At 43.8% G+C, this 23,378-nt stretch overlaps 3 protein-coding genes across 5 annotated transcripts; 2 read left to right on the top strand and 1 right to left on the bottom strand.

Moving 5' to 3' along the window:
* The first annotated feature begins 525 nt into the window (after nt 1–525).
* irf6 (interferon regulatory factor 6) lies at nt 526–5,321 on the top strand. Its single transcript, XM_010881526.4, has 8 exons — nt 526–759; nt 1,448–1,627; nt 1,785–1,980; nt 2,096–2,188; nt 2,859–3,155; nt 3,233–3,625; nt 3,785–3,903; nt 4,022–5,321. Exons 2-8 carry the CDS (start codon nt 1,454–1,456, stop codon nt 4,256–4,258), a joined length of 1,509 nt encoding a protein of 502 aa, XP_010879828.3. The 5' UTR covers nt 526–759; nt 1,448–1,453; the 3' UTR covers nt 4,259–5,321.
* A 65-nt stretch (nt 5,322–5,386) lies between these two features.
* On the bottom strand, nt 5,387–12,233 carry LOC105017146 (TRAF3-interacting JNK-activating modulator). Its single transcript, XM_010881524.3, has 13 exons — nt 12,122–12,233; nt 11,351–11,734; nt 11,180–11,234; nt 10,921–10,990; nt 10,400–10,427; nt 10,134–10,163; nt 9,917–10,012; nt 9,512–9,583; nt 9,272–9,412; nt 7,020–7,157; nt 6,569–6,761; nt 6,350–6,438; nt 5,387–6,016 (listed from the first exon to the last, which is right to left on the bottom strand). Exons 2-13 carry the CDS (start codon nt 11,717–11,719, stop codon nt 5,828–5,830), a joined length of 1,470 nt encoding a protein of 489 aa, XP_010879826.1. The 5' UTR covers nt 11,720–11,734; nt 12,122–12,233; the 3' UTR covers nt 5,387–5,827.
* A 458-nt stretch (nt 12,234–12,691) lies between these two features.
* eps8l3a (EPS8-like 3a) lies at nt 12,692–21,862 on the top strand. 3 transcript variants are annotated; one of them, XM_010881523.2, is made up of 20 exons: nt 12,692–12,928; nt 14,387–14,483; nt 14,731–14,801; nt 14,901–14,965; nt 15,092–15,250; nt 15,363–15,512; nt 15,905–15,981; nt 16,097–16,221; nt 16,314–16,462; nt 16,588–16,687; nt 17,739–17,812; nt 18,336–18,410; nt 18,506–18,651; nt 18,742–18,898; nt 18,993–19,024; nt 19,138–19,234; nt 19,325–19,432; nt 19,569–19,654; nt 20,193–20,325; nt 21,656–21,862. In XM_010881523.2, exons 2-20 carry the CDS (start codon nt 14,410–14,412, stop codon nt 21,686–21,688), a joined length of 1,911 nt encoding a protein of 636 aa, XP_010879825.1. In that variant the 5' UTR covers nt 12,692–12,928; nt 14,387–14,409; the 3' UTR covers nt 21,689–21,862. The 3 variants fall into 3 exon arrangements, with proteins under 3 accessions (XP_010879825.1, XP_010879824.1, XP_019910813.1); XM_010881522.2 differs by having other exon boundaries at nt 16,588–16,693; XM_020055254.2 differs by lacking the exon at nt 14,387–14,483 and having other exon boundaries at nt 16,588–16,693.
* Nucleotides 21,863–23,378: the final 1,516 nt, after the last annotated feature.

Here is a 23,378-nt window from a genome sequence, read left to right as displayed (position 1 = left end):
AAGTAACTTGGAACAGTTGACATGAAAATAAGACACACAACTGCGCGTATCTGACTTGCCTGTTAATACATTTACAGGCACTGCCGAAACTGAGCAATTTAATTTAAGTGAAGATCTGGCAATGGCGCCTCGTGCGGTGGAAACCTTTCCTACTGTACATTGGGAAAATAACCCTCGGCAGTTTCTGGGTGTGGCTGCATAAGGTAAAACGTAGATTAGATCAGTAGCATAAATATAAAACACACCTTTTAATTAGCCTATTAAAGGAGATATGTCTGCACTCTAAACTGCTTAATTAGGCTACTTATAAATGTATATTGAAAACAACATATTAGCATATGAGCCTAGACGGCAATTATACATGGTGATTTCACAGATCATACGGCCACAACATTCTGACATAAATACTGTGACGCTTTTGGTCACCTTGGTCACGAGAACGCTCCACCGAAAGTCTGGCTTATTCCCCCCCCCCCCCCCCCCCCCCACCAGCTGGAAAGGTGTGCCAGAACGAAACGTGTCACGTCACAGCTGTACCTGAGTTTCGGGAAGAGAGAGGACTCCGGGAGGCCTACACTGTTCGCAGTGTTGTGGACAACATTACCGGAATTGTTGTCCCATGATAAGAATTATCCGTATAGGTTACATTTACCGGACATACTTGTTTTGGAGAATACTATATACCTGAGGATTCGGATTCTACTTTCTCCGGGATAGAAATTAGGCTACTTCCTGGTCAGTAGTCACATTCATTTACAGGTAAGTTTCGCTGCGGTAAACTACATTAGATTAGGTTGGTTTGCAAAATTGACAAAGTCTAAAGTTCGTACATAGGTTTTTGTTTGTAAGAAATCCTCACTAAGGATTTGTTTCTAAGGATTTCTCTAACGAACATTTTAGTATTGTATGTTGCTTACATTTATTTATGTGAGCATGGGGTTTCCTTGGCAAAAAAACCCGAAAATGTTTCTTTGAATTAGTATGTAGCGTATACCATTGGATTTATTAATAGAAAGAAGAATACTTAAAATGTAGAACCATATTACGTTATTTATGTTAATGTTTAACATACCTGTAAGAACGTCCTGCATATGTTTCAGAGAAATTGCTTGTTATTCTGGGTTGATGATGTCTGTAATCTTTTGTGACAAATGCTAATGTTAAAAATTCAGACTGGAGACACACTACATTGCAAAATGTGCCTCTTAAAGTGGTCTAATGAAGTATTTAGACAATTATGTATTTGGAATCTTGATAGCTGTATAATGTTGGTCATAGTGTTCTGACCTCAGTCAAAATGTGTCAGATCTAGATCATGCCTATAGAGCACACTGTTTTCCTAGTAAACTAGTTTGATTATATTGGTGTTTGGTGATGTGTGGATCAGGACATACATTAAATGTGTGTTGTGGACGTCTAACCCTTCTGTGGTTTCCCGTCTTCCCAGACAGACATGGCAGTAACCCCACGGCGTGTCCGACTCAAGCCCTGGCTAGTGGCCCAGGTGGACAGTGGGCTCTACCCAGGCCTGGTGTGGATCGACCGGGAGAACAAGCGCTTCAGGATACCTTGGAAACACGCTACACGCCACACTCCCCAGCACGAGGAAGAGAACACCATTTTTAAGGTGAGCAAAAGCGCATATCTGTAACAATATACGCAGGCCTTTGTGTTGGCTGGTGAGCTCACTGTGACAGTATCAACAGTGGCAACGTTGAGTTAAACTAGGGGGAGGTTCACTTTTTTTCTTCTCTGAATGTATTGTTTATCTCCCCCTGTACCAGGCCTGGGCCGTGGAGACGGGGAAGTTCCAGGAAGGGATTGATGAGCCTGACCCTGCCAAGTGGAAAGCCCAGCTCCGCTGTGCTCTTAACAAGAGCCGGGAGTTCAACCTAATCTATGATGGCACCAAGGAAGTCCCCATGAACCCCTTGAAGATCTACGACGTCTGTGATATCCCACAGCCCCTCAGTAATCCTGGTAACTGGCAATTTACGGAAAGATATAGTAATTATCAGGAAAAAACGAAATTGTCTGTATATCGCCACTTGCGTTTAGTTTCAGCTTTACTCTCCGTTTGTCTTCCCTCTCTCAGGATCCTCAGACCCTGGGTCTTGGACACCAAATGATGGGGATGAAGATGAACCAGAAACCCCAGAGCCCCTCCCTCCCTATCCGCCATCCAATGGTAACTCGTTTCAAATAGCTGTTATTTATTTAAGTCCCTTTAATATGGTTCTCTGTAGATTTGATCACATATCGTAGTCCATGAAACTATTCAAATGTAGCCTCTAGACCAGCATTTCTCCAACTTTTTAGTGCCAGAGATTAGCAGACCATGTCCTTCTTAATTGGTGGACCACTTCAATCTTAGTTTTATTTTAATTTAAACATATTTTCCTATGCATTTTTTTCTGATGATATCCTCAAGCTAACACACAATTGTTGTAAGATAGTTGAAACTGAATTTAATTATTTGATTAAGGATGTTGTGAACCCTGATGATGATGCCTTCTATGTTGGCCAAAAGTCAATGAACACACCTAATGTCAATAAACACTCCTTAATTACAAGGCATCAGAATGGTGCAAGGAAATGTATAGAACGTCCCGGTCGAATCATCACGTAATAATAGTTACTCATGTAGATGTGATCTATGCACTGGATCTATGATCTAAGACCATTCCATTGCAATCGATAGGACTTTTTCATGACCGGCAGGTATTTTTTCCATAGAGCTGGGTTTAAGAGAGGCTGCTCTAGATCCCGATTGGCTTCCCCTTTGTTTTGATTCACATGTACCAGTTTGGTTTTTGGTAGGTCCGCTAACAGTGCTTTGTGTTTATGCAACCAATCAGGTACCAGCCCTGCTCTCATGTGGTCACCTCCAGGCTCAGTGTCGCCCCTCCACCCTCCCAGCTGCCCTCCATCAGTCGAAGTGTGGCCCAAAGACGAGGTTAAACTGTGGCCCAAAGACGAGGTTAAACTGTGGCCCAAAGACGAGGTTAAACTGTGGCCCAAAGAGGAGCCTTTGGATGTGGAGATGCAACCTTCCGCCCTGGAGATGGCACCCCCCCCTCCCCTGGACTTGCCTCCCTCTCACATGTCTGACATGATATTCGCCTCCCCGGAGATGTGGATTAGCTCCTTGCCCAGTGAGTACACTAAAAAGCAACCCCTTCAGAACGCCCGAGTGGCTCTCCATGTCTTCATGTGTCTCTCCCTCACACAGTGACCGACCTGGAGGTGCAGTTCCAGTACAGGGGTAAGGAGGTGTGTCCGGCCATGACGGTCAGTAACCCCCAGGGCTGCAGGCTGTTCTATGGCGACCTGGGGCCCATGGTCAACCAGGAGGAGCTGTTTGGCCCTGTCACCCTGGAGCAGCTGAGGTTCCCTTCCACCGAGCACATCGCCAATGACAAGCAGAGAGTCTTCACCAACCGCCTGCTGGATGTCATGGACCGAGGCCTCATCCTGGAGGTCAGCGGCCACGACATCTACGCCGTCCGCCTATGCCAATGCAAGGTGTACTGGTCAGGCCCCTGTGCCCCCAACCCCAACGCACCCAACCTCATAGAGAGGCAGAGAAAGATCAAGCTCTTCTGTCTGGAGTCCTTTCTCAGTGGTAAGTCATGATGGTGGCCATTCATCATTTTTCAGGTTACGTATTAATCCCGGAAGTGCCATGCATTGCCAGCTGAGCAACACGGGACCTCAAGTGAGACATTCTGGCCTTGAAACAGCTTTCTTGCTGATTTGTGATTGGCTTCTCGTATGTCGGCAGGTGTGATAGCCCATCAGCGGGGCCAGTCGGCCAGTCCTCCTCAGTTTGATATCAACCTGTGCTTCGGAGAAGAGTGGCCCGATGGTAGACCCAGGGAACGGAAGCTCATCATGGTCCAGGTACTAGACTGAATCAGTATGTTCCATACGGTGATAATAGAAAAGCCACAGTGTGGTGTGTCCTGCTGTAGAGTCTCAGCTGTGACCAGGCCATGTTCCTCCCTCTGCCCCCACCCAGATCATCCCCGTGGTGGCGCGGATGATCACCGAGATGTTCTCTGGCGACTGCATGCGCTCCTTCGACAGCGGCAGCGTGCGCCTGCAGATTTCCATCCCGGACATCAAGGACAACATCGTGACTCACCTGAAACAGCTGTACCGTCTCCTGCAGAACCACCAGGGCCAGGAGGGCTGGCCTCAGGCTGTGGCCCCGGGGTCCGGCATGCACCTGCCTCAGGCTCTACAAGCCCAGTGACGCAGCCCGGCCCTCCACAGCCCTGCCAGACTCCTCTACCGCTCTGTCTGGACACGGCCATTTGAGAGCTGCCTCTACTGCTGGGCCGTGAGTGCACCTGTAGGCAGCAAGTAGTTCTTATGTCTATAGAGTCATGTACCTCTGAATAGGAAACTGGGGAGGGATTACAGATGCTTAGCCCTTTTTCTATAGTGTTTGATGAGAGGGGCCGTTTGCCCACGGGTTTGTATTGTGGTAAATGCTGCTAGCAGGCATTGTACTGCTTTATTTTCTGCAGTGGTCCACAGTAAAGCATGAGGGGTTGGTGTCTGGCTGCAGCTGCACAGCACCAAGGCCTTGTGTTCTATATGGACAGAACTAGTGCTGAATGGGATGGCGTTATGGGTCAAAGTACTGTCAACGTAGTCAATGAGTTACAGACCGCTAGTTACACAGTAGAATCAGTGACTACTGAATGATCATTAAGCTTTGTCCTGGTCCTTGTGGTTCATAAAACACCATGTTGGCTACTGTTTTTAACCCATGAAGTATATCACAGAGATTTGATTGAGTGCTAAAGCATTTTAGTACCGTAGATAGTGGTTAACCTATTATGCAAACTTTTTTTATGATTTCTCAAGTGAGTCACACATGTTAACTAACTTTTCCTTTCTATTTATCTGATGACTGCTGAGGTCCATTTCTTGATGTGATTTGAACTGCTTCTGCTACATATGTACAGTACACTATACCCATTTGTTCTTATGGTGAACCTGCAGTAATCACTTGAGATTGTGATTCTGATAACTGCACGTTGCGTCAAAACTAATGCCACCTGTTGTAAAACAGTGGGTAGTACTGGTGTAGAAGATGGGTAAAAGAAGATTATTTGGTAAACCAACTGGATAGTTTTTCTTATTATTTTGAGAACCTTTCCCATGTACACTTTTTACACAATTTATTTTTGTCCATGAAATTAGTATAAAGGGTGTCACTGCACTTTTAAGAGAAAGTAGTCTCATAGTTAAGTATATAAAACACTTTTGATTTGTATTTTTTCCATTTTTGAAATAAAAACATCCAACATTAAGCAGGCGGTCAGTCATTTAAAATGTCAGTTTTACTGTCACGTTCTGTTGCAAATGTATCAAACTTATTACATGTTTTTATTATGAGAGGGCGAACATAAGCAGGAACATGAAGCATTAACCATAAATACATGGTGAGCATTAAACCGTAAGGCAAAAAGGGTGTGCTATATGGCTAATCTATCAGCTGAGAGCTGTTCTAAGGGAAGATGCATCACAACGCTTGGATAAAGCGCTTAGTCGTGCTATGTTGGCATTGTGTCCCGCAGCGTTGGGATTCCGTAGCGCTCTTCAAACACTGTAATCAATGCAAACAGTGGAAGTGTGCAATGTCAGACCTATTGTATACAGTCTCATACCACAGCTTTCAGCCAATCAGCATCTACGATTTTGGCCCCCAAACAAATTGACTCACAGGACTATTTTACTGTCCTTCACAATGTCAAAATATGATAAAAAAAAGAAATTTCCCCAAACCAGTTTGTCCAGTTCCCAGGTCTTGTCACATAGGCCTATAGCAATGCTGTGCTAATTTCATGTCATCAAGGTACTTCTCTGTTCTGTCCTGTAGTTCTTGGTAAAGGTCCCACAGCTGGTTCCTTGTGGGAATATTGGCCAGTAACAAGAACAAAATGGTCACCACCAAAATGACCAGGAACAGAGACAGGATGGGACAGGAACAACAGCGTCTCTTGGTGGAAAAAGAAACATTTAATCAGTATCAAGTTAATAGAGTAGAAAAACCAACCATCATATTGGAGACATATAAAGGATGAAGACAATGGGGACAGAAAAGTATTTCAGTTGTTTGTTGGTGCTCTGGGTTTGGAACATGATTAAGTTCCACTGCATAACGGCGATGTTAGCATTGACAGGAGGGCTATTTCCACTCTGTGGGACTTTTTTGGGCTTGTCCCTCAATGACAAGAAATGGACACAGAACTCTCCTGGGATGGAATGTTTTTGCAATGCATCCCATTTGCTTTTGAGCAGAGGGTAAGACTAAAAAGGGAAGAATTCTGACCTCTCTCTTACGGCTGTTGTTTTCTATTACGCTCTGTTCATGGCTGTTGTGTGACGCGGCTGGGTGTAGCTGCTCATTTAAGGTAGGTTCTAGTGAAGACAACACATTCACACTCAAATGAAACAGCATGGTCAACATAACCATTAAAATATGAATATGCCCCAGCGGAATGTCCAATTCTACTGTGTTATCTGCTGCTGGGTATGGAATGCTCTTCACCTATGAAGTCTTGTTCATCTCCTTTCATCGTCTCCTGCTCTTTTTTGGTGTCCTGCTGTCTCTGTGTCTCTAGTTGTGACCTGTAGATGCTGAGTTTGCCTTCTAGGATGTTGATCTTCATGTGGAGATCAGCCTTGGTCTGTTGGTGCTGTAATAGCTGCTTCTGCAGTGTTGCCTCCTGACCAGTCACACTCTGGAAAACCATGGAACATTTGGGAATGTGAGTGCATTCAACTAGAGTAAAAAAAGTAGGTTAATTTAGGATTTGAATTAGGAATATAGGTTCATTTTAGAAGTTAAGGTTAGATTTTGATTTTGGATTAGAATTTCTGGTTTTAAGGTTACGATAAATGTTAGTGCATGGGTTAGGTTTAGGGTTAGGGCAACTTTATTTTTTAATGGGAATCAACCCTTGTAGTAAGGTTAATGTGGGTCTGTGGGAATGCTATACCTCTAGCTGGCTTTGTAACAGGTTTATATGGTCAATGTTCTTCGCCCGAGAGGTCCTCAGATGAGTGCATTTTCTCCTCTCCTCCTCGTAGCGCTCTCTCCACTGTGAAGACTCTGCCTGGGTAGTCTGCAGTGCCATCTAGTGGAGAAACAGTACCCACATGATAAACTGTCATTTTTTCAATAAAAACACTTAAAGATGATTAATCTTTGACACTATATATATATATATATATATATGGACACACACATTTTATTTAATACATACATCAAACCATATCATACAAACAGGTAATGCAGTAAACAGTAAGATTACATGGTACACAAATAAATTGTCCCTCGCGGCATCCTGCGGAGAGTGCTTCGGGAATATGGGGTCCTGGGTCCTTTGCTAAGGGCTGTCGGGTCCCTGTACGACCGAAGCAGGAGCTTGGTCTGCATTGCCAGCAGTAAGTCAGACTTGTTCCCAGTGCATGTTGTACTCCGGCAGGGCTACCCTTTGTCGCCGGTTCTGTTCGAAATTTTTATGGACAGAATTTCTAGGCGCAGCCAGGTGCCGGAGGGTGTCAGGTTTGGGAACCACACAATCTCGTCTCTGCTCTTTGCAGATGATGTTGTCGTGTTGGCCCCTTCTAACCAGGACCTTCAGCATGCACTGGGACGGTTTGCAGCCGAGTGTGAAGCGGTGGGGATGAGAATCAGTACCTCCAAATCCGAGGCCATGGTCCTCAATCAGAAAAGGGTGGCTTGCCCACTTCAGGTTGGTGGAGAGTGCCTGCCTCAAATGGAGGAGTTTAAGTATCTAGGGGTCCTGTTCACGAGTGAGGGAAGGATGGAATGGGAGATTGACAGACGGATCGGTGCAGCTTCTGCAGTAATGCGGTCGATGTATCGGTCTGTCATGGTGAAGAAAGAGCTGAGCCGCAAGGCGAAGCTCTCGATTTACCAGTCAATCTACGTTCCTACTCTCACCTATGGTCATGAGAGATCCCGGATACAGGCAGCCAAATGAGCTTTCTCCGCAGGGTGGCTGGGTGATCCCTTAGAGATAGGGTGAGAAGCTCGGTCACCCGGGAGGAGCTCAGAGTAGAGCCGCTGCTCCTCCACATCGAGAGGGGTCAGCTGAGGTGGCTTGGGCATCTGTTTCGGATGCCTCTGGAACGCCTTCCTGGGAAGGTGTTCCGGGCCCGTCCCACCAGGAGGAGACCCCGGGGAAGACCTAGGACACGCTGGAGGGACTATGTCTCCCGGCTGGCCTGGGAACGCCTCGGTGTCCCCCCGGAAGAGCTGGAGGAAGTGTCTAAGGAGAGGGAAGTCTGGGCATCTCTGCTTAGACTGCTGCCCCCGCGACCCAGCCCCGGATAAGCGGAAGATGAAAAAATTTGGCCTTTTTTTGGTTCTTGAGAAGCACTTTCACAACTACTGACTGAAATAATAAAATAACTCTTGAGTGCATCTTTATTTATGAATGCAATATTCATTTAAATGTATAGGAGAACGGAAATCCATACTACTTGTATTTATTGGCTGATGCGGGGATGGAACCGGGAGACCGGCTGTTGGGGAAATACAGGTATGTATGTGGTTGAATAGATGACTAAAATAACTGCATTGCTGAGGAAGTCCCTGCTGAGGAAGAGCCCTGTCTAAACCCTTTACCTCCAGGCTGTGAGCCCTGTCTAAACCCTTTACCTCCAGGCTGTGAGCCCTGTCTAAACCCTTTACCTCCAGGCTGTGAGCCCTGTCTAAACCCTTTACCTCCAGGCTGTGAGCCCTGTCTGAACCCTTTACCTCCAGGCTGTGAGCCCTGTCTAAACCCTTTACCTCCAGGCTGTGAGCCCTGTCTAAACCCTTTACCTCCAGGCTGTGAGCCCTGTCTAAACCCTTTACCTCCAGGCTGTGAGCCCTGTCTAAACCCTTTACCTCCAGGCTGTGAGCCCTGTCTAAACCCTTTACCTCCAGGCTGTGAGCCCTGTCTGAACCCTTTACCTCCAGGCTGTGAGCCCTGTCTAAACCCTTTACCTCCAGGCTGTGAGCCCTGTCTAAACCCTTTACCTCCAGGCTGTGAGCCCTGTCTGAACCCTTTACCTCCAGGCTGTGAGCCCTGTCTGAACCCTTTACCTCCAGGCTGTGAGCCCTGTCTAAACCCTTTACCTCCAGGCTGTGAGCCCTGTCTAAACCCTTTACCTCCAGGCTGTGAGCCCTGTCTGAACCCTTTACCTCCAGGCTGTGAGCCCTGTCTAAACCCTTTACCTCCAGGCTGTGAGCCCTGTCCTGGGCCTTGGTCTTCTGGTCAGTGACCCTCTGTAGCGTGGCCACGGCCACCTCCTCCAACTCTTGCCTCTGCTGCTCTGACTGAAGCAGTAGCATCTTGGCTCCATCCCTGGACAGCTTCTAAGGAAGGGAGAATAATGATGGTTCTTTGGTGCCTCAACCTGTCTATATAGACAGACATGTGCAGTACACGCTACAGATTTTTTTGCCTGAACACACCTGGACACAGATCTTCAGCTGTGACTCCAGTGCTCCAATCTTCCCCTTCATCTTGTCCTCTTTGTAACAGTTCTGTGAGGGTAGAAACAAGACGAGACACAATGGGTTGGAGTAAATGGTTACTGTGCACCCTGCATTTCTCTCTATACATTTTCCTTGCGTTTATCTCTTATCTTTTCAACTACAGGATGTCGGTTGAAAGCTGTGAACTTGTCTCTAGAACAGCAGTCTCTTTTTAGCTAGATCACTAAAACAAACACACCATTACCTTATTACAGAAGTGTTGGACCAGACATCCCAAGAAAGGAGTCGTCACAACACAGCCCTCAACATAAACCCAATAAATCCTTGTGGCAGTCCCTTCATGACACAGAGGGTGACACAGAGTAGGTAACAGGTCCTAACCTTCCAGACATTGTCGTGTGAGAGCAGCAAGGTAGAGGTGGTGCGCTGCAGCGCGGCTAGTTTCTGTTTCAGAGAATCCTCTCGCCAAAGAGCTTCCTGTGGAAAGAGACACACTGTAATCCAAGTGAAGGTCTGACTGAGAGGCACGTCTCGATGTGGATGGTCATAATAGAGTTATGAGTTTGTAGGAACCGTTGGGCAGAGCTGGAATACCCACCTGCAGATACTCAGCCAGTTGAAGAAGGTCCTACATAGAGGAGAGAAACAGTTTCAACAACATGTTTGTTTAGGTGAAGAAAAGGAGACAATTATATTGTATTGTTATTATGAGTGGAGGAGTTATGTACACTGTCCCACCCACAACAGTTCAAGTATAATAACAGAACTACTCATTGCTATGCAACACTACTGATAGCAATGTTTTCTTTATAACTTAATGGGAATGCTGTAGTTACAGACACATGGTACTTTGGAGTTACTTACTGCCTCCTTCACTGTGATATAGCCATACCTGTTGGTGACAGGAAGGGATTGGGGTCAGGGGTCAAATTAATATGTACACTACATGACTAAAATAAAAAATAAATAATAATAATAGATCACTGTCTGTCTGAATGTGTAGGCCGTTCAACAAATGACTGTCTGTCTGCATGTTGAGGTCAGTTCAACACATCACTGTCTGTCTACATTTTGAGGTCAGTTCAACACGTCACTGTCTGTCTGCATGTTGAGGTCAGTTCAACACAACACTGTCTGTCTGCATGTTGAGGTCAGTTCAACATGTCACTGTCTGCATGTTGAGGTCAGTTCAACACAACACTGTCTGTCTGCATGTTGAGGTCAGTTCAACACAACACTGTCTGTCTGCATGTTGAGGTCAGTTCAACAAGTCACTGTGTGCATGGGTGGGCCATTCAACATGTCAGTGTCTGTCTGCATTTTGAGGTCAGTTCAACACGTCACTGTCTGTCTGTATGTTGAGGTTACTAGTTTACTGTACTTACTCTGTCTGACAGCAGGCATTCCTCTGTTCCAGTTGACTGGATAACTTCACTAGGCCACACTGTTTGTTTACTAGAATGGAGAGAGGAAGATAATGCAATTCATCAGCCAAGATTGTACAAAACAAATAAATGAAATTGGAATCAAAATACAGCAATGTGTCCTATATTTTACCTGTATCTTGAAAATCCATATCCATCAGCAGTGAAGTTTGCTTTGGTTTGTGAGCAACAGTCTGTGAATAGTGTGAGTGAAACTGACCTGTTTTGTTTTGTTCTTCTGTCCCATGCAATGTTGGTGATGTGATCCATGTTGCCTGATAAACAATTTTGCATCCGTGACCCACTCTTTTTGTGTTTGAATATTTAATTTCCTCTGAATAACAAACATATAATAGCAACACTTTGTATAGGTAGTGTATATCATGCTTACCTTCTCGATGGAGTGTACATTGGGCCAAGTGATCCCCAGCTCCTCTGCTGAGATGAGGGACTGTCTGTGTATCAGCGGCACTCTCTGCCGGTTGGTCCTCATGGTGACTTTGGTCTCCTTGTTTGACTCTCTTTCATCAACCTGAGGAGTTGCAGTCTGGGAAATGTTTCTTCTTCTCTGAAACTCCATCTGTCTTTTCTGTTGCATCTCACTCTTCCAGTCTGCCTCCAGTTTGTGTCCTGGGCTGCGACATGTTGTGGTGTTGTTACGATCCCTCAAGACTTCGTGCTTTGCTGCCCGTTGTTCCAGCTTTTGGTCGTAGCTCTCCCTCCGAGGTCGCCTCGTCCTAAGGGTTTTTTGGATCTCCATCTTCTTATGGCTGAACTTTAACCGCAGGATTCAGAATGAGACGTAAGGATAATTCAAGCAGACTCATAGAAAAGCATGTTTAGTTTAGGGTGTGTCAATACAGGATGCAGAGCATTCAGAGAATGGAGGGAAAAAAAGCTTCACTCTCTGTATGAAATCAAAGGATGAAAATGACGCTTAAATTCAAACACCTGTGGTACATAGTGATACTTCATATTCATGCGAAGCATGAAAATCTAAATCTAGCTGTTCTGTGTATTCTAAATGCAGTAGAAGTCTGCTCTCTCAAAAATGAGAGATGAATGACTTACAACACACCGTCGGTCAAAACAAGGAAACTGTAAAAAGCTGATGCGTCCCCTACATCACTGTGACTGGGATCAGAGGAGCAGCAAAACAAACCTGAATGGATTCAACCAACCCAGAGTCCCGTTGTCTAATTTATCCTCTTTTGTCTACTTTGAGTTCAGTAACTGTCACTTCTGACTCGCTCTCACAACAGGAAATGAGAGAAACCACACTGCTCATGTTCACGCTGCTGTTCCGCTATCATGAGCCCCACATTGCATTCTCACACTGTCATCACACAAGGCCAGACCATCAGCACAGTGAATGGTAGGAAGTGTACACGTTAACATGTAGGCTGCTGTGCTGGAGTGGTGCCAGAGAGCTGTAGGCCTGCAGAATGCCACACTGTCATGGTTCATGATAAGCCTAAGCAGTAGGTGTATGTACAAACTGGGAGCCACATGCAAATGTCTGTCACAGATTAACTCTGAATAGGGCCTGTTCACTCTCATTGTACTAACAACAGGTTGCCAACAGAGGTGAATTACAGGTGTTTCTACAGGCTAGCTCAGAATCCCTCCCTGAGAGAGACCTTTGCTCTGTGGGGATGCCGTCTTGAATATCAGGCACACCCACAACTCCTACACACAACCCCTGAGTATAAATGTCTAGATCTTTGGGATGTTCTCACATAGAGATTTAATCTCAACAGAGTCACAGTTCCACCCATATTGCATGCTGTTAATCCTGTGGAACAATGTGCTTTTAAATCTGGACTCTGACCCTGTCTTTTATGAGGAAGTCTTGGGAGGATTTAGTCAGTGTGCCTTGATAGAGACCCAAGCTTGAAATATGGGTTTAAAAGACAAATAGATTGATCCACAACAAATAAAACAGAAAATACATTGTCGGACACGACAGGTAAGGTACATAATACATTCAAAGGTGTTCATATCTTTTTAAAGTGTTTTTTATCTGCTGAGAAGTCAATAAGCTAATAGTCGGGATACACAGCATGAAAAAGGGAATACGTATTTTTTTGTGTCATGTAAAAACTAGTTTGAACATCAAGTTGTAAAGCTGAACCTAAAGTTATTTTACTGATATTGTAATTAGACTGTCTAGACTTTTGTTTTGTGTGGGAGACCTTTTATTCAATATTGCAAAAAGCTGAACATTGTAGAACAAATTCTATATGTTACTGATTTAAGCATTTTGTTTTTGTATAGCTAAACTGTAGGTTATGGGTATCTCAACGAGTATCTAAATACAACATTTTCCAACTTTTTCTTTTACCTGCTTTTGGCCTATGACAGAAAAATAGGGGTTTCTTGGTGTTAACCTTTAGCAAACCATGATCAACTATGATAGACCATTCTTTGTCATTTATTAATATATGACAGATCAATCTGTAACTTTGCTTCAAACAATATGACGTTTTAGCTGCTTCGTGTTGTTTTTTGTTAATAAATGGATAGAAAATATAATGTGTTACTAAATGAGAACACCTTTGTTGTAAAGGAAAACTAAAACTAAAACTAAAAATGTATTCTTCAGACTATAAATATATGCAGTCCTCTGTACATAATACATAATGAATGATTAACTAGTCAGCATAGTTTACCTCAGCAACTCTACATTGACGTTACTCATTCACATCACATCTCAATTCATGAGATCCGGTGAAGCACCAATTGCTATGGTAATAACAGTAATAATCACTTTATAATGCTCTTGCTGTTAAAGGAATAGCTCAACTGATTTACAATGACATATTATAAGCAGTCTATGAACAAGGTTTTACAGCAATCCATGCATTTGTTTAGTTTACATGGATTTGTTATAGCATTTGTGGCACAAATACCATCAATGTCTGGTACCAATATAAGCTTTATTTCATTTCATTCCATTCCAAAATAAAAGTACGGTGAATGACGGTTGTAAACCAGATTTACCAAATGCATTTATTTTGGAATGATGGTAGGTACTGTCATTTTAGATTAATTTGCCTCAGTACCTGAGCTTAGTGAAGAGGATTGTTCAGGTACAAAGATTCACCTAAATTTGGTATAACTGGGATTTAATTTCTGTGTTCTGAGGAAGAACATGATGCATTTCAGAGGACAACTCTTGGCGGAAACAGACGTCCAGTCAAGCTATTTTGTTGAGCTTCACATAATTTGAACAAAATACAGATGTAACCACCAGGATGGGATGGGATTTGTGCCACAAATATTAGCATCAGAAACAGTGCATGGGAAATAAGACCATGGATTGCTGTCATACGTTTTCCATAGACCACTTACAGAATATGGGCATCAGTGAGCAGTTTTGCGATTTAAGATTGTTCCAGGCTGTTATTTTGTGTGTTTGAAACAGGTGTCGGACCCAGGTATTTCAGGATGTATCGAAGTTCTAGTCCCTACGACTTTGACTCATGCAGTTACACTGGATCTGTCCAGTCCAATCAGTCCAAGTAATTGATTTTTCATGTTAACTGTTCCATAATTGGTCTCTAAAATGTAACTAAGCAAAAAAGGCACATATCGACAGTACATTAAAGGGCTGAATCCAGGTATGTAATGTACTGTCGATATGTGCCTTTTTTGCTTAGTTACATCTCATGGTATACAGTCTCATTTAAGACAATCAGCATTCAGGTGTTGGAACCAGACAGGTTTAAAATCTATGTTAATGCTATTCTGTTAATTGTATTCTGGCAGTACCTTTTCACTGGATGATCGATCATCACAGATATCTAATCTGAGCAGACCTAGTGCCAAGTCAATTTACAGTAAGTAAATATATTATACTTCATACTGTTCATACCTTAAACTTTGTTTAACATCGATTTCTGTTAATCGTGTGTTAATCCTACTATGTATTCCATCAGTGCAGAGGAAGGAGTATGCTGATTCTATCACCAAGATAATGAGCAAATTCCAATATAGAGTAGAGGTATTGTACTATTTATTTAGTGTATAACCAACTAATAATTTTTATGCCTGCCTATAATCTCCAAATATTTAACAGAGATTTCTATGCTTTCATATGCGTATATAAAACCCTGTGTCTGTTCTTCAGCACCTGTTCACATGTGACCTGGATGGTGAGGAGGTGCAGGACGTGAATGACTGTGTTAAGAGACTAAAGATGCTGGACGAGAGTGGCCGGGTCTGGGGACAGGATATGCTCCTGGAGGTCCGCAATGGATACCTTCTACTAACAGACATCGAGACCAAGGTTGGTGTGCACACCTCATACCTGTCACTAAAACATGATTGGGCATCGCTTTACTCCCAGCTCTCCTCCCATTCTCAAAATCCTCTCCCTCCTCTCCCTGCGTGGGGCTTAGGAGGAGCTGGAGTCCCTGTCTCTGAGCAGCATTGTGGAGGTGAAGGCTGTTATGGACAGCTGTGTGTACAACTCCCTACTGACCGTGAGTGCCAAGGACTTGAACAAGAAGACCACCAGCGTGTTCATGTTCCAGTGTGAGGACCGCAGGGTGAGCAGGTTATTATTCATCCCCACGCTGTTGTTCCTAGTTCCTACATGAAGCATAGCTGTGATAATTCTTTGGTCTAAAAGTCAGGGAACAGACTTTGCCTTGTCCTGGAAAGATTTATTGGTGTTTCAACCTGTTTAAGAGGGATGGAACCTCACAAATGTAATGTGATTATTATATACCAACAAATAATCACCTGGTTAAACAGGTGGGATCTAGACACATCAAATTAATGAATTAGATTCAGTAAACAGTGAAAAATGTCAGTCTGTATGGCACTAAATTAGTGTGATCTGTATGTGATCAGATCCTTTAAGGGGAAAACAGTCAAGATCAGAAAAAGGTCAGGACAAAAGATATATCTTAGGACTGTTATGTTGATCTCATTTCAGGCAGATTTAATGAAACCGGACCTAGAGAGAACACTCCCTAAGCAGAGAGATGATGCAAGCAATCACACCAACAACAGGTAACTGTTAAACAGAATGGTCCAAAACAACATCAGCACATTACAAATGGTGCTGTTCTGTAGCTTGTCTCAGTCTGTGCCCATTTACCTTGGGTAAAGCTATTGTCATCTGTAGTAGGGGCAATCCAGAGGTTTTGGCGGGACAAACTTGGAATCTTCATAACGATGGCCCACCTATCAAGAGTAGTGGTTGGACTCCTCCAGAGGACCCCACCGCTCAGTGGAGTGCTCCGGACTATGGTTAGCATAGCATGCTCAAACCCAAAGAAGCTCTGTAGTTAAAGGAACCACCACTATAACCCTCCAATGTGTTTTACTTATGTATTCCATAGACGATTCTTCATCTGTTCCTACAATGTCGAGAGAAGGGCCCCCTCTCCTGAGGAACAAAACCCTGGTTCAGCCCATTTTTGTGGAGGATGAACCCCTTCCAGAACCTGTCTCTCAACCACAAGCATACACAGAGACTGATAGAAATGTGGTCAGTGGCCTACCTCTATCATTGTATGATCAACGTTAGCAATACTGTAGATGATTGCTAATGCTAAAATTTGTGGATGGCGTATATACTGCATACTGTATTACATTTCCTATGTTTATTGACAGGACATCTTGAATCATATTTTCAATGACATTGAGATCTTTATGGGCAAAGTTGCTGCTAAAGCAGCCAAAGCTGGGAAGAAAAAGAAGAAAAAGAATAAAGGTAAAGGTAATTTAGAAATATATTTGTTTGTACTAGCAATAAAGTGTAACCACATGCCATGAAGTATTTATAAAGATGATGTATTATTAATTCATCATGTATTAATTATTACTCAAAATGTGTTTCGTAATTATTCAATGGTGACAGACCACACTGGTTTCAACATAGTTGTTTTAAACATTTTATCAAAAGAGAAGGTGAGATGCTTGTGTAAGTGGTTGTTGGTAAGCTGCTGAAGGGCTAGTTCTCTGGGTGGAGGGTTAAGGTTGTCCATGGTACGCTGAAGAGCAGGTACTCTAGGTGGAAGGTTGAGGTTGTCCTTGGTACACTGAAGAGCAGGTGCTCTAGGTGGAGGATTGAGGTTGTCCATGGTACGCTGAAGAGCAGGTGCTCTAGGTGGAGGGTTGAGGTTGTCCATGGTACGCTAAAGAGCAGGTGCTCTAGGTGGAGGGTTGAGGTTGTCCATGGTACGCTGAAGAGCAGGTGCTCTAGGTGGAGGGTTGAGGTTGTCCATGGTACGCTAAAGAGCAGGTGCTCTAGGTGGAGGGTTGAGGTTGTCCATGGTACGCTGAAGAGCAGGTGCTCTAGGTGGAGGGTTGAGGTTGTCCATGGTACGCTGAACAGTAGGTGTGAAGGATGACATTATGTGGGATTGAAAGTAAGCTTAATGATTCAGGGGTTGCTTAGTTGTACTAGGTTTGGGAAGGGGATATGAAGGCTGTGAGTATTGGTGTGGGAGTCCTGGTGGTCTTTGCTTCTCAGTGCAGAGTTATTCCCACTATGGATGCTGGGAAAAAAACAACAACTGAACAACAAAAGAACCCGGGGGAGTCAGGGTGGGGGAGAGATAAGCAATAAGACAAAATGTGAAATTAGGAAATGGATTGCATAAGTGTAATAAATGTAAGGTGATATAGTTGGTTTGTAAATTACTTGATTAGTAGGACATACATATGTGATGTCCCATATTGCGATGCAAAATGGGATTAGGCAAATTATGGTCTGAAACTGTTATTTGAAGCCTTTTATATTTTTTTGTCTCATTTCCAAGGCTTTGAATGCATGCCACCAGAAGAGGAATTTAAAATTTGTCTCCAGAAAATAAAATGCGGGTTCAATCTCCTGGTGTGTATTAGAAAATCTCTTTTTGTTCTTTATTTTGTATAATAATTCATATTTATTTATCTGAGATACACTTTAAGATTTTGGCAACAGGGCATTTACCTACAGTCAGAAGTTGCTACCCAGCGCTAGCACTATTGCTAATTAGCATTAGCATAATGACTGAATCTTGCTAGCAGATGCCATAAACGTCCTGTCACTGTGCTTAAACTCATTGGCATTGCCTTGCAATGCTACGTATGTAAATTAGAAGATGCTCTTATCCAGAGCGCATTACAATACGCTACTGTAGACATGTATTCATATTTCTGTCTTCCTGGCCCCCCTGTGGAAATCTAGCAAACAACCTGAGCGAGCACAATTGCTCGAACAACTGAGCTACACGGAACCCTTTAATTTCCTTCATACTGGATATAAACAAAATATTTTATCGTCTGATTCTGGGGATAAAGGGCCTCATTGCCAAAATCAGTAATTGCCAAAATATCTCATTAATCCAGTGTCTTTGGTCTGTTCACTGTGACAGGGCGAGCTCAATGGAAAGATTAGCAATCCCAGCGCTCCTGAATTTGTCCACTGCCTCTTCTCTACACTGGCATTTGTAAGTTACCAATATTTTCAGCTGAGCTTTTGAGTCATCCATCCTTTTCAATCTAATGTTTTGAACCAGCTACCCCCCCCCCCCCCCCCCCCAAGGTGGTCTCCCACTGCCCCGAGGATCTGCCACCCACCATTGTTGCGCCGCTACTGGAGCCGGAGTGTATCCGTTTGCTGAGTGAGGAGGCCAGCCCCGAGGAGGACAAGCTGTGGCAGTCACTGGGAGACGCCTGGAACATCCCAAGGTGAGGAACCGCCTAGGGTTTGCTGCGTCACTGTCAGTCAGTTGCGAATTGGCTTCCATACATTTCGACATCGGCTTTCTGTCTTACCAGCACAAAATGGCCGGAAGATGACGAAGACATCCCTACCTACACTCCCGTGTTCTACGACGGTTGGCAGCCTGCAGAGGTAACCCCATCTCCCACAGAGAGACAGCCTGAGAGAAGGCAGCAGAGTCCCAATCAAAGTCCGTATTTAACTCCTGAAAAGGTAAATCCCGACTGATTGTCATAATGTGCAATACTGGCTGGTAGGTTTTAATATGACTTCCTTCAATAAGTTATTTCAATCTTTTTCCCCGTAGAAAGATGCCCCAGGGACGCATGCACCATCACGGTATGAATTAGCAAGAAACTACTATTAGTAAGAAACATTGTGGTTATAAATGCATTTGGGATACATGTTGTTCTGTCTTTGTCTTTGTCTCTATGTATGACTCTGACTTTCAGTCCCGACGAGCCTAACCCCAGTTACATGCGTGTGATGTATGACTTCATTGCGAGGAACAACAAAGAGCTGAGCATCTCAAAGGGAGCGGTGGTTCAGGTGAGTCTCATCAACACAATTCAACAACACTGCCTGTCTTTCTGCCTCCTCCCGACAGGTTTGAGAAAGGTGTGTGTGTGTTGTCCACAGCTACTGGACATGTCCAAGAAATGGTGGAAAGTTCGAAACAATCTAGGGGAAGAGGGTTATGTACCCAACAACATTCTGGAGTCTCTGGACAAGGAGGCTGAAAAGCAGGCAAGATATTACAACACTCAGCAACACATCACACTGGAGAGACTATTGTGTTATCATGTGTTAAATATCCTGTGTATGGTGCCCTTTACTGCACATTATTACTGTGTTATCACCACAATGTTCTCCCTCCTGTTAGGAGACCAGCGGCCTTCCATCCTTATCCAAGAGTTCCAAACCCGCCCAGGTGATGGCTTGGCTGGAATACAAGGGCTTCAGTAAAATGTAAGAGCACTCAAACGCCCAAATCCCATCTGCTGTAGTTTATTGATCTCTGTGATTTACAACAGTCATTGTAACATAAAAGACAAGAGATCAGGAGAATATTACAGGATAGGTATATCTCTTTCCCCCTGACAGCATCCATGGGTTCTAACATCTACCACATAAAAAATACAATAGAAATACACTCATAAAACATGTTCTAGAGTGTATAGATCTTGGTGAACATGTTCCCAGTAACAGTACAACAGCATGTGTGCAAGGTGGTGCTGTAAAGTCCTGTTTTTATATCTCCTAAACCATTTGAAATAGAGCCGGGGAAACTCGTGCATTTTCAGGGATTTAGGCCAATATACAACGTTTTTGTGCACTAGCTTAAAAATACCGAAAACCTAGTACATTATCTTTTTGTTGTTTTTGTGATGTTTTGGCAAGCAGGCTAAGGAAGTTGAGAAGTGCCTAATTTCTCTTAATGTTGCCACATTGGGCACTGTGGAAACCCGGAAACGCTGCTTGCAGCTTTAATTCTCTTTTCTTTCAGAACGGTGCGCTGTTTGGGCGTTCTGAGTGGCTCTATGCTCCTAGGAATGACGAGAGAAGAGTTGAAGATTGTGTGTCCTGAGGAGGGGGGTCGGGTCTTTTTCCAGCTCCAGAACATCAAGTCGGCCTTAGCTGTAAGACACATGTCATTCTGACTAGCAGTAGTATTACAGATTTAGATTCTTAATCATGACAGTTGTTTCATCCCTCCTATGGCTCATTAGTAGAGAGGAACTGCTCACACATAAACACACTGGTGCAGGAAAACATGGTGAGGAACTGCCCACACATAAACACACTGGGGTATAAAATGGTGGAGATACTTTAGCACTAACTGACAACAAATTACACCTCAGACAAAGTAACACCTGCACCTGCAGCATAACGGCCCTCTCTCTTGACATCCAAAAGAAGTGGTTATATCGGAGGGGTTGATTGGGTGACCGGTGGACCACACCCACCTCATCAGCACGAGTGAATCACACCTGAGGGGGACACAGAGGGAGGTAGACACACAAGAGAGAACAGCACAGAAGGAGGTAGACACACGAGAACAGCACAGAGGGAGGTAGACACACGAGAACAGCACAGAGGGAGGTAGACACACGAGAACAGCACAGAGGGAGGTAGACATACGAGAACAGCACAGAGGGAGGTAGACACACGAGAACAGCACAGAAGGAGGTAGACACACGAGAACAGCACAGAGGGAGGTAGACACACGAGAACAGCACAGAGGGAGGTAGACATACGAGAACAGCACAGAGGGAGCTAGACACACAAGAACAGCACAGAAGGAGGTAGACACACGAGAACAGCACAGAAGGAGGTAGACACACGAGAACAGCACAAATGGAGGTAGACACACGAGAACAGCACAGAGGGAGGTAGACACACCAGAACAGCACAGAGGGAGGTAGACACATGAGAACAGCACAGAAGGAAGTAGACACACGAGAACAGCACAGAGGGAGGTAGACATACGAGAACAGCACAGAGGGAGGTAGACACACGAGAACAGCACAGAGGGAGGTAGACACACGAGAACAGCACAGAGGGAGGTAGACACACGAGAACAGCACAGAAGGAGGTAGACACACGAGAACAGCACAAAGGGAGGTAGACACACGAGAACAGCACAGAGGGAGGTAGACACACGAGAACAGCGCAGAGGGAGGGAGACACATGAGAACAGCGCAGAAGGAGGTAGACACGAGAACAGCGCAGAGGGAGGTAGACCCACAAGAACAGCGCAGAGGGAGGTAGACCCACAAGAACAGCACAGAGGGAGGTAGACACACGAGAACAGCGCAGAGGGAGGTTGACACACGATAACAGAGGGAGGTAGACACACAAACAGCCCCCTTGAGTGCTACAAAGGAAAGAGTATGTAAAAACAATTACTTTGACAAATGATTCCAATTGGTCAGGCTCTTCTTGAACATTTTTCCCATTCCACTGCAGCTCGCCAGCGAGATAAGGCCGATAGAGCCTTAGAAGAGGAGGAGCTGAACACAGGCGACTCAGGAGGTGAAGTTTCAAACCTGAAGCTTAAACCTAAGTGACAATAGTGACTGTAACTATTGAGTTTATTTAGACACATAAAGGGTTAATTATCAAAGCTCTATATTGTTATTGACATTAAATAAAAGAGATCTGTTTTTTGCATTAGTTGATGTCCAATATTTTAATATTCAATAGGTATCCTGTATAAACTGTTTTGACTAATAAATATATGTTGAACAAAATATTTTTGCCAATTATCAATCTTAATTGGTCAATTAAAATCACAGTTTCTACATTTTAGGTATTTTGTTTTGGATATAATGGATATAATCAATTGATATACCGTTGTGGTCAAATCTATAGACACCAATGCAAAAACAAATTGGTCCCTATGTAATTGATGTGAAATAACTAGCCAGTTAGTGGTGCAGGCTCTTAGCATTTCCATCAGCAATCATCAGAAATCTTGAAGTTGTTGTTTCCTTTCCTTTGCAAGGATGTGTCTTTTGTGTGGAACTGTTACATCCACACACTGTTATAGATTTGGAATATTACAGAACCAGTTTTTTCTTTGTAAGCTTAAGGTTCAACATTTACTTTAGAAATGAAAACATATGGCTTATGTTACACACTTGAAATTCGTCTTTTATTTATGTTAGAGTGAATGTCTCTTACTTACTGACTGATTGACTGACTGACTGATTGACTGACTGACTAACTGGGTGTCTCTTGTTGTTGCGTAGTGGTTAGAGATGCAGACTACGGCACAACAGGATGCTGTGTAAATGTAAATAAAAACACAATGCAATAATGTGCAAATCATTTATCCCTGTATTTAATTGAAAATAGTACAGTCCCAACTGAGATATTACATTTCTTCTTGAAAAATATCTGCCCACTTTGAATTTGATGCCAGCAACATGGCAACAAAAGACTGCAAAGGTTGTGTAATGCTGAAAAACGAAACCTGGTGGAATATCACACAACAAATTAGATCGTTTAGCAACAGGCAACTAACAAGATTGGGTATTAAAAGGTCCTTCCAGAGAGGATGAGTCTTTCAGAAGGAAAGATGGGGAGGGGTTCACCATTCTGTGAAAGACTGCACAGGCAAATAGTGCAACAATTTAAGAATAACGTTTTTCAACATAAAATTGCAAAGGGTTTGGGGATCTCATCATCTACGGTACATAATATCATTGAAGGATTCAGAGAATCCAGAGAAATCTCTGTACGCAAGGCCAACAACCAACATTGGATGGCTGTGATCTTTGGGCCCTCAGGCGGCACTAGATTAAAAACAAACTTGATTCTATAAGGGAAATCACTGCATGGGCTCAGGAACACTTCTGAAATCTGTTGTCTGTGAACATAGTACATTGCAGCATCCACATATGCAAGTTTAAACTCTACTCTACCAACTGCCGCCACCTTCTCTGGGCCTGAGCTCATTTAAGATGGACTGAGGCGAAGTGGAGAACTGTCCTGTGGTGTGACAAATCAACATTTTAAATTGTTTTGGGATTCATGGATATCTGTCCTCCGGATTAAAGAGGAGAGCGCACAGGTCAAAAGCCAGCATCAGGTATGGGGGTGCATCAGTGCACATGGCATGGGCGACTTACACATTTGTGAAGGCACCATTAAGGCTGAACAATATATACAGGTTTTGGATCAACAT

The sequence above is a fragment of the Esox lucius genome, chromosome 17 (genome assembly GCF_011004845.1).
Source record: "Esox lucius isolate fEsoLuc1 chromosome 17, fEsoLuc1.pri, whole genome shotgun sequence".
NCBI classification, from domain to species: Eukaryota; Metazoa; Chordata; class Actinopteri; order Esociformes; family Esocidae; genus Esox; species Esox lucius.
The sequence above is the reverse complement of the archived record's forward strand: the minus strand, read 5'-3'. Positions and strand labels throughout refer to the sequence as shown.

What these genes read in the sequence shown, in the direction of transcription:
- irf6 (XM_010881526.4), top strand. Translation starts at nt 1,454, where the DNA reads ATGGCAGTAACCCCACGGCGTGTCCGACTCAAGCCCTGGCTAGTGGCC. An exon ending in ACAGCCCCTCAGTAATCCTG is followed by an intron (nt 1,981 to 2,095) that starts GTAACTGGCAAT and finishes TCCCTCTCTCAG; the next exon opens with GATCCTCAGACCCTGGGTCT. An exon ending in GTGGATTAGCTCCTTGCCCA is followed by an intron (nt 3,156 to 3,232) that starts GTGAGTACACTA and finishes TCCCTCACACAG; the next exon opens with TGACCGACCTGGAGGTGCAG.
- LOC105017146 (XM_010881524.3), bottom strand. Translation starts at nt 11,719, where the DNA reads ATGGAGATCCAAAAAACCCTTAGGACGAGGCGACCTCGGAGGGAGAGC. An exon ending in AGCTGAAGATCTGTGTCCAG is followed by an intron (nt 9,413 to 9,511) that starts GTGTGTTCAGGC and finishes TCCCTTCCTTAG; the next exon opens with AAGCTGTCCAGGGATGGAGC. An exon ending in ACAGGGCTCACAGCCTGGAG is followed by an intron (nt 7,158 to 9,271) that starts GTAAAGGGTTTA and finishes TTTCTCCACTAG; the next exon opens with ATGGCACTGCAGACTACCCA.
- eps8l3a (XM_010881522.2), top strand. Translation starts at nt 14,410, where the DNA reads ATGTATCGAAGTTCTAGTCCCTACGACTTTGACTCATGCAGTTACACT. An exon ending in TCTTCTCTACACTGGCATTT is followed by an intron (nt 18,411 to 18,505) that starts GTAAGTTACCAA and finishes CCCCCCCCCAAG; the next exon opens with GTGGTCTCCCACTGCCCCGA. An exon ending in CGTATTTAACTCCTGAAAAG is followed by an intron (nt 18,899 to 18,992) that starts GTAAATCCCGAC and finishes TTTTCCCCGTAG; the next exon opens with AAAGATGCCCCAGGGACGCA.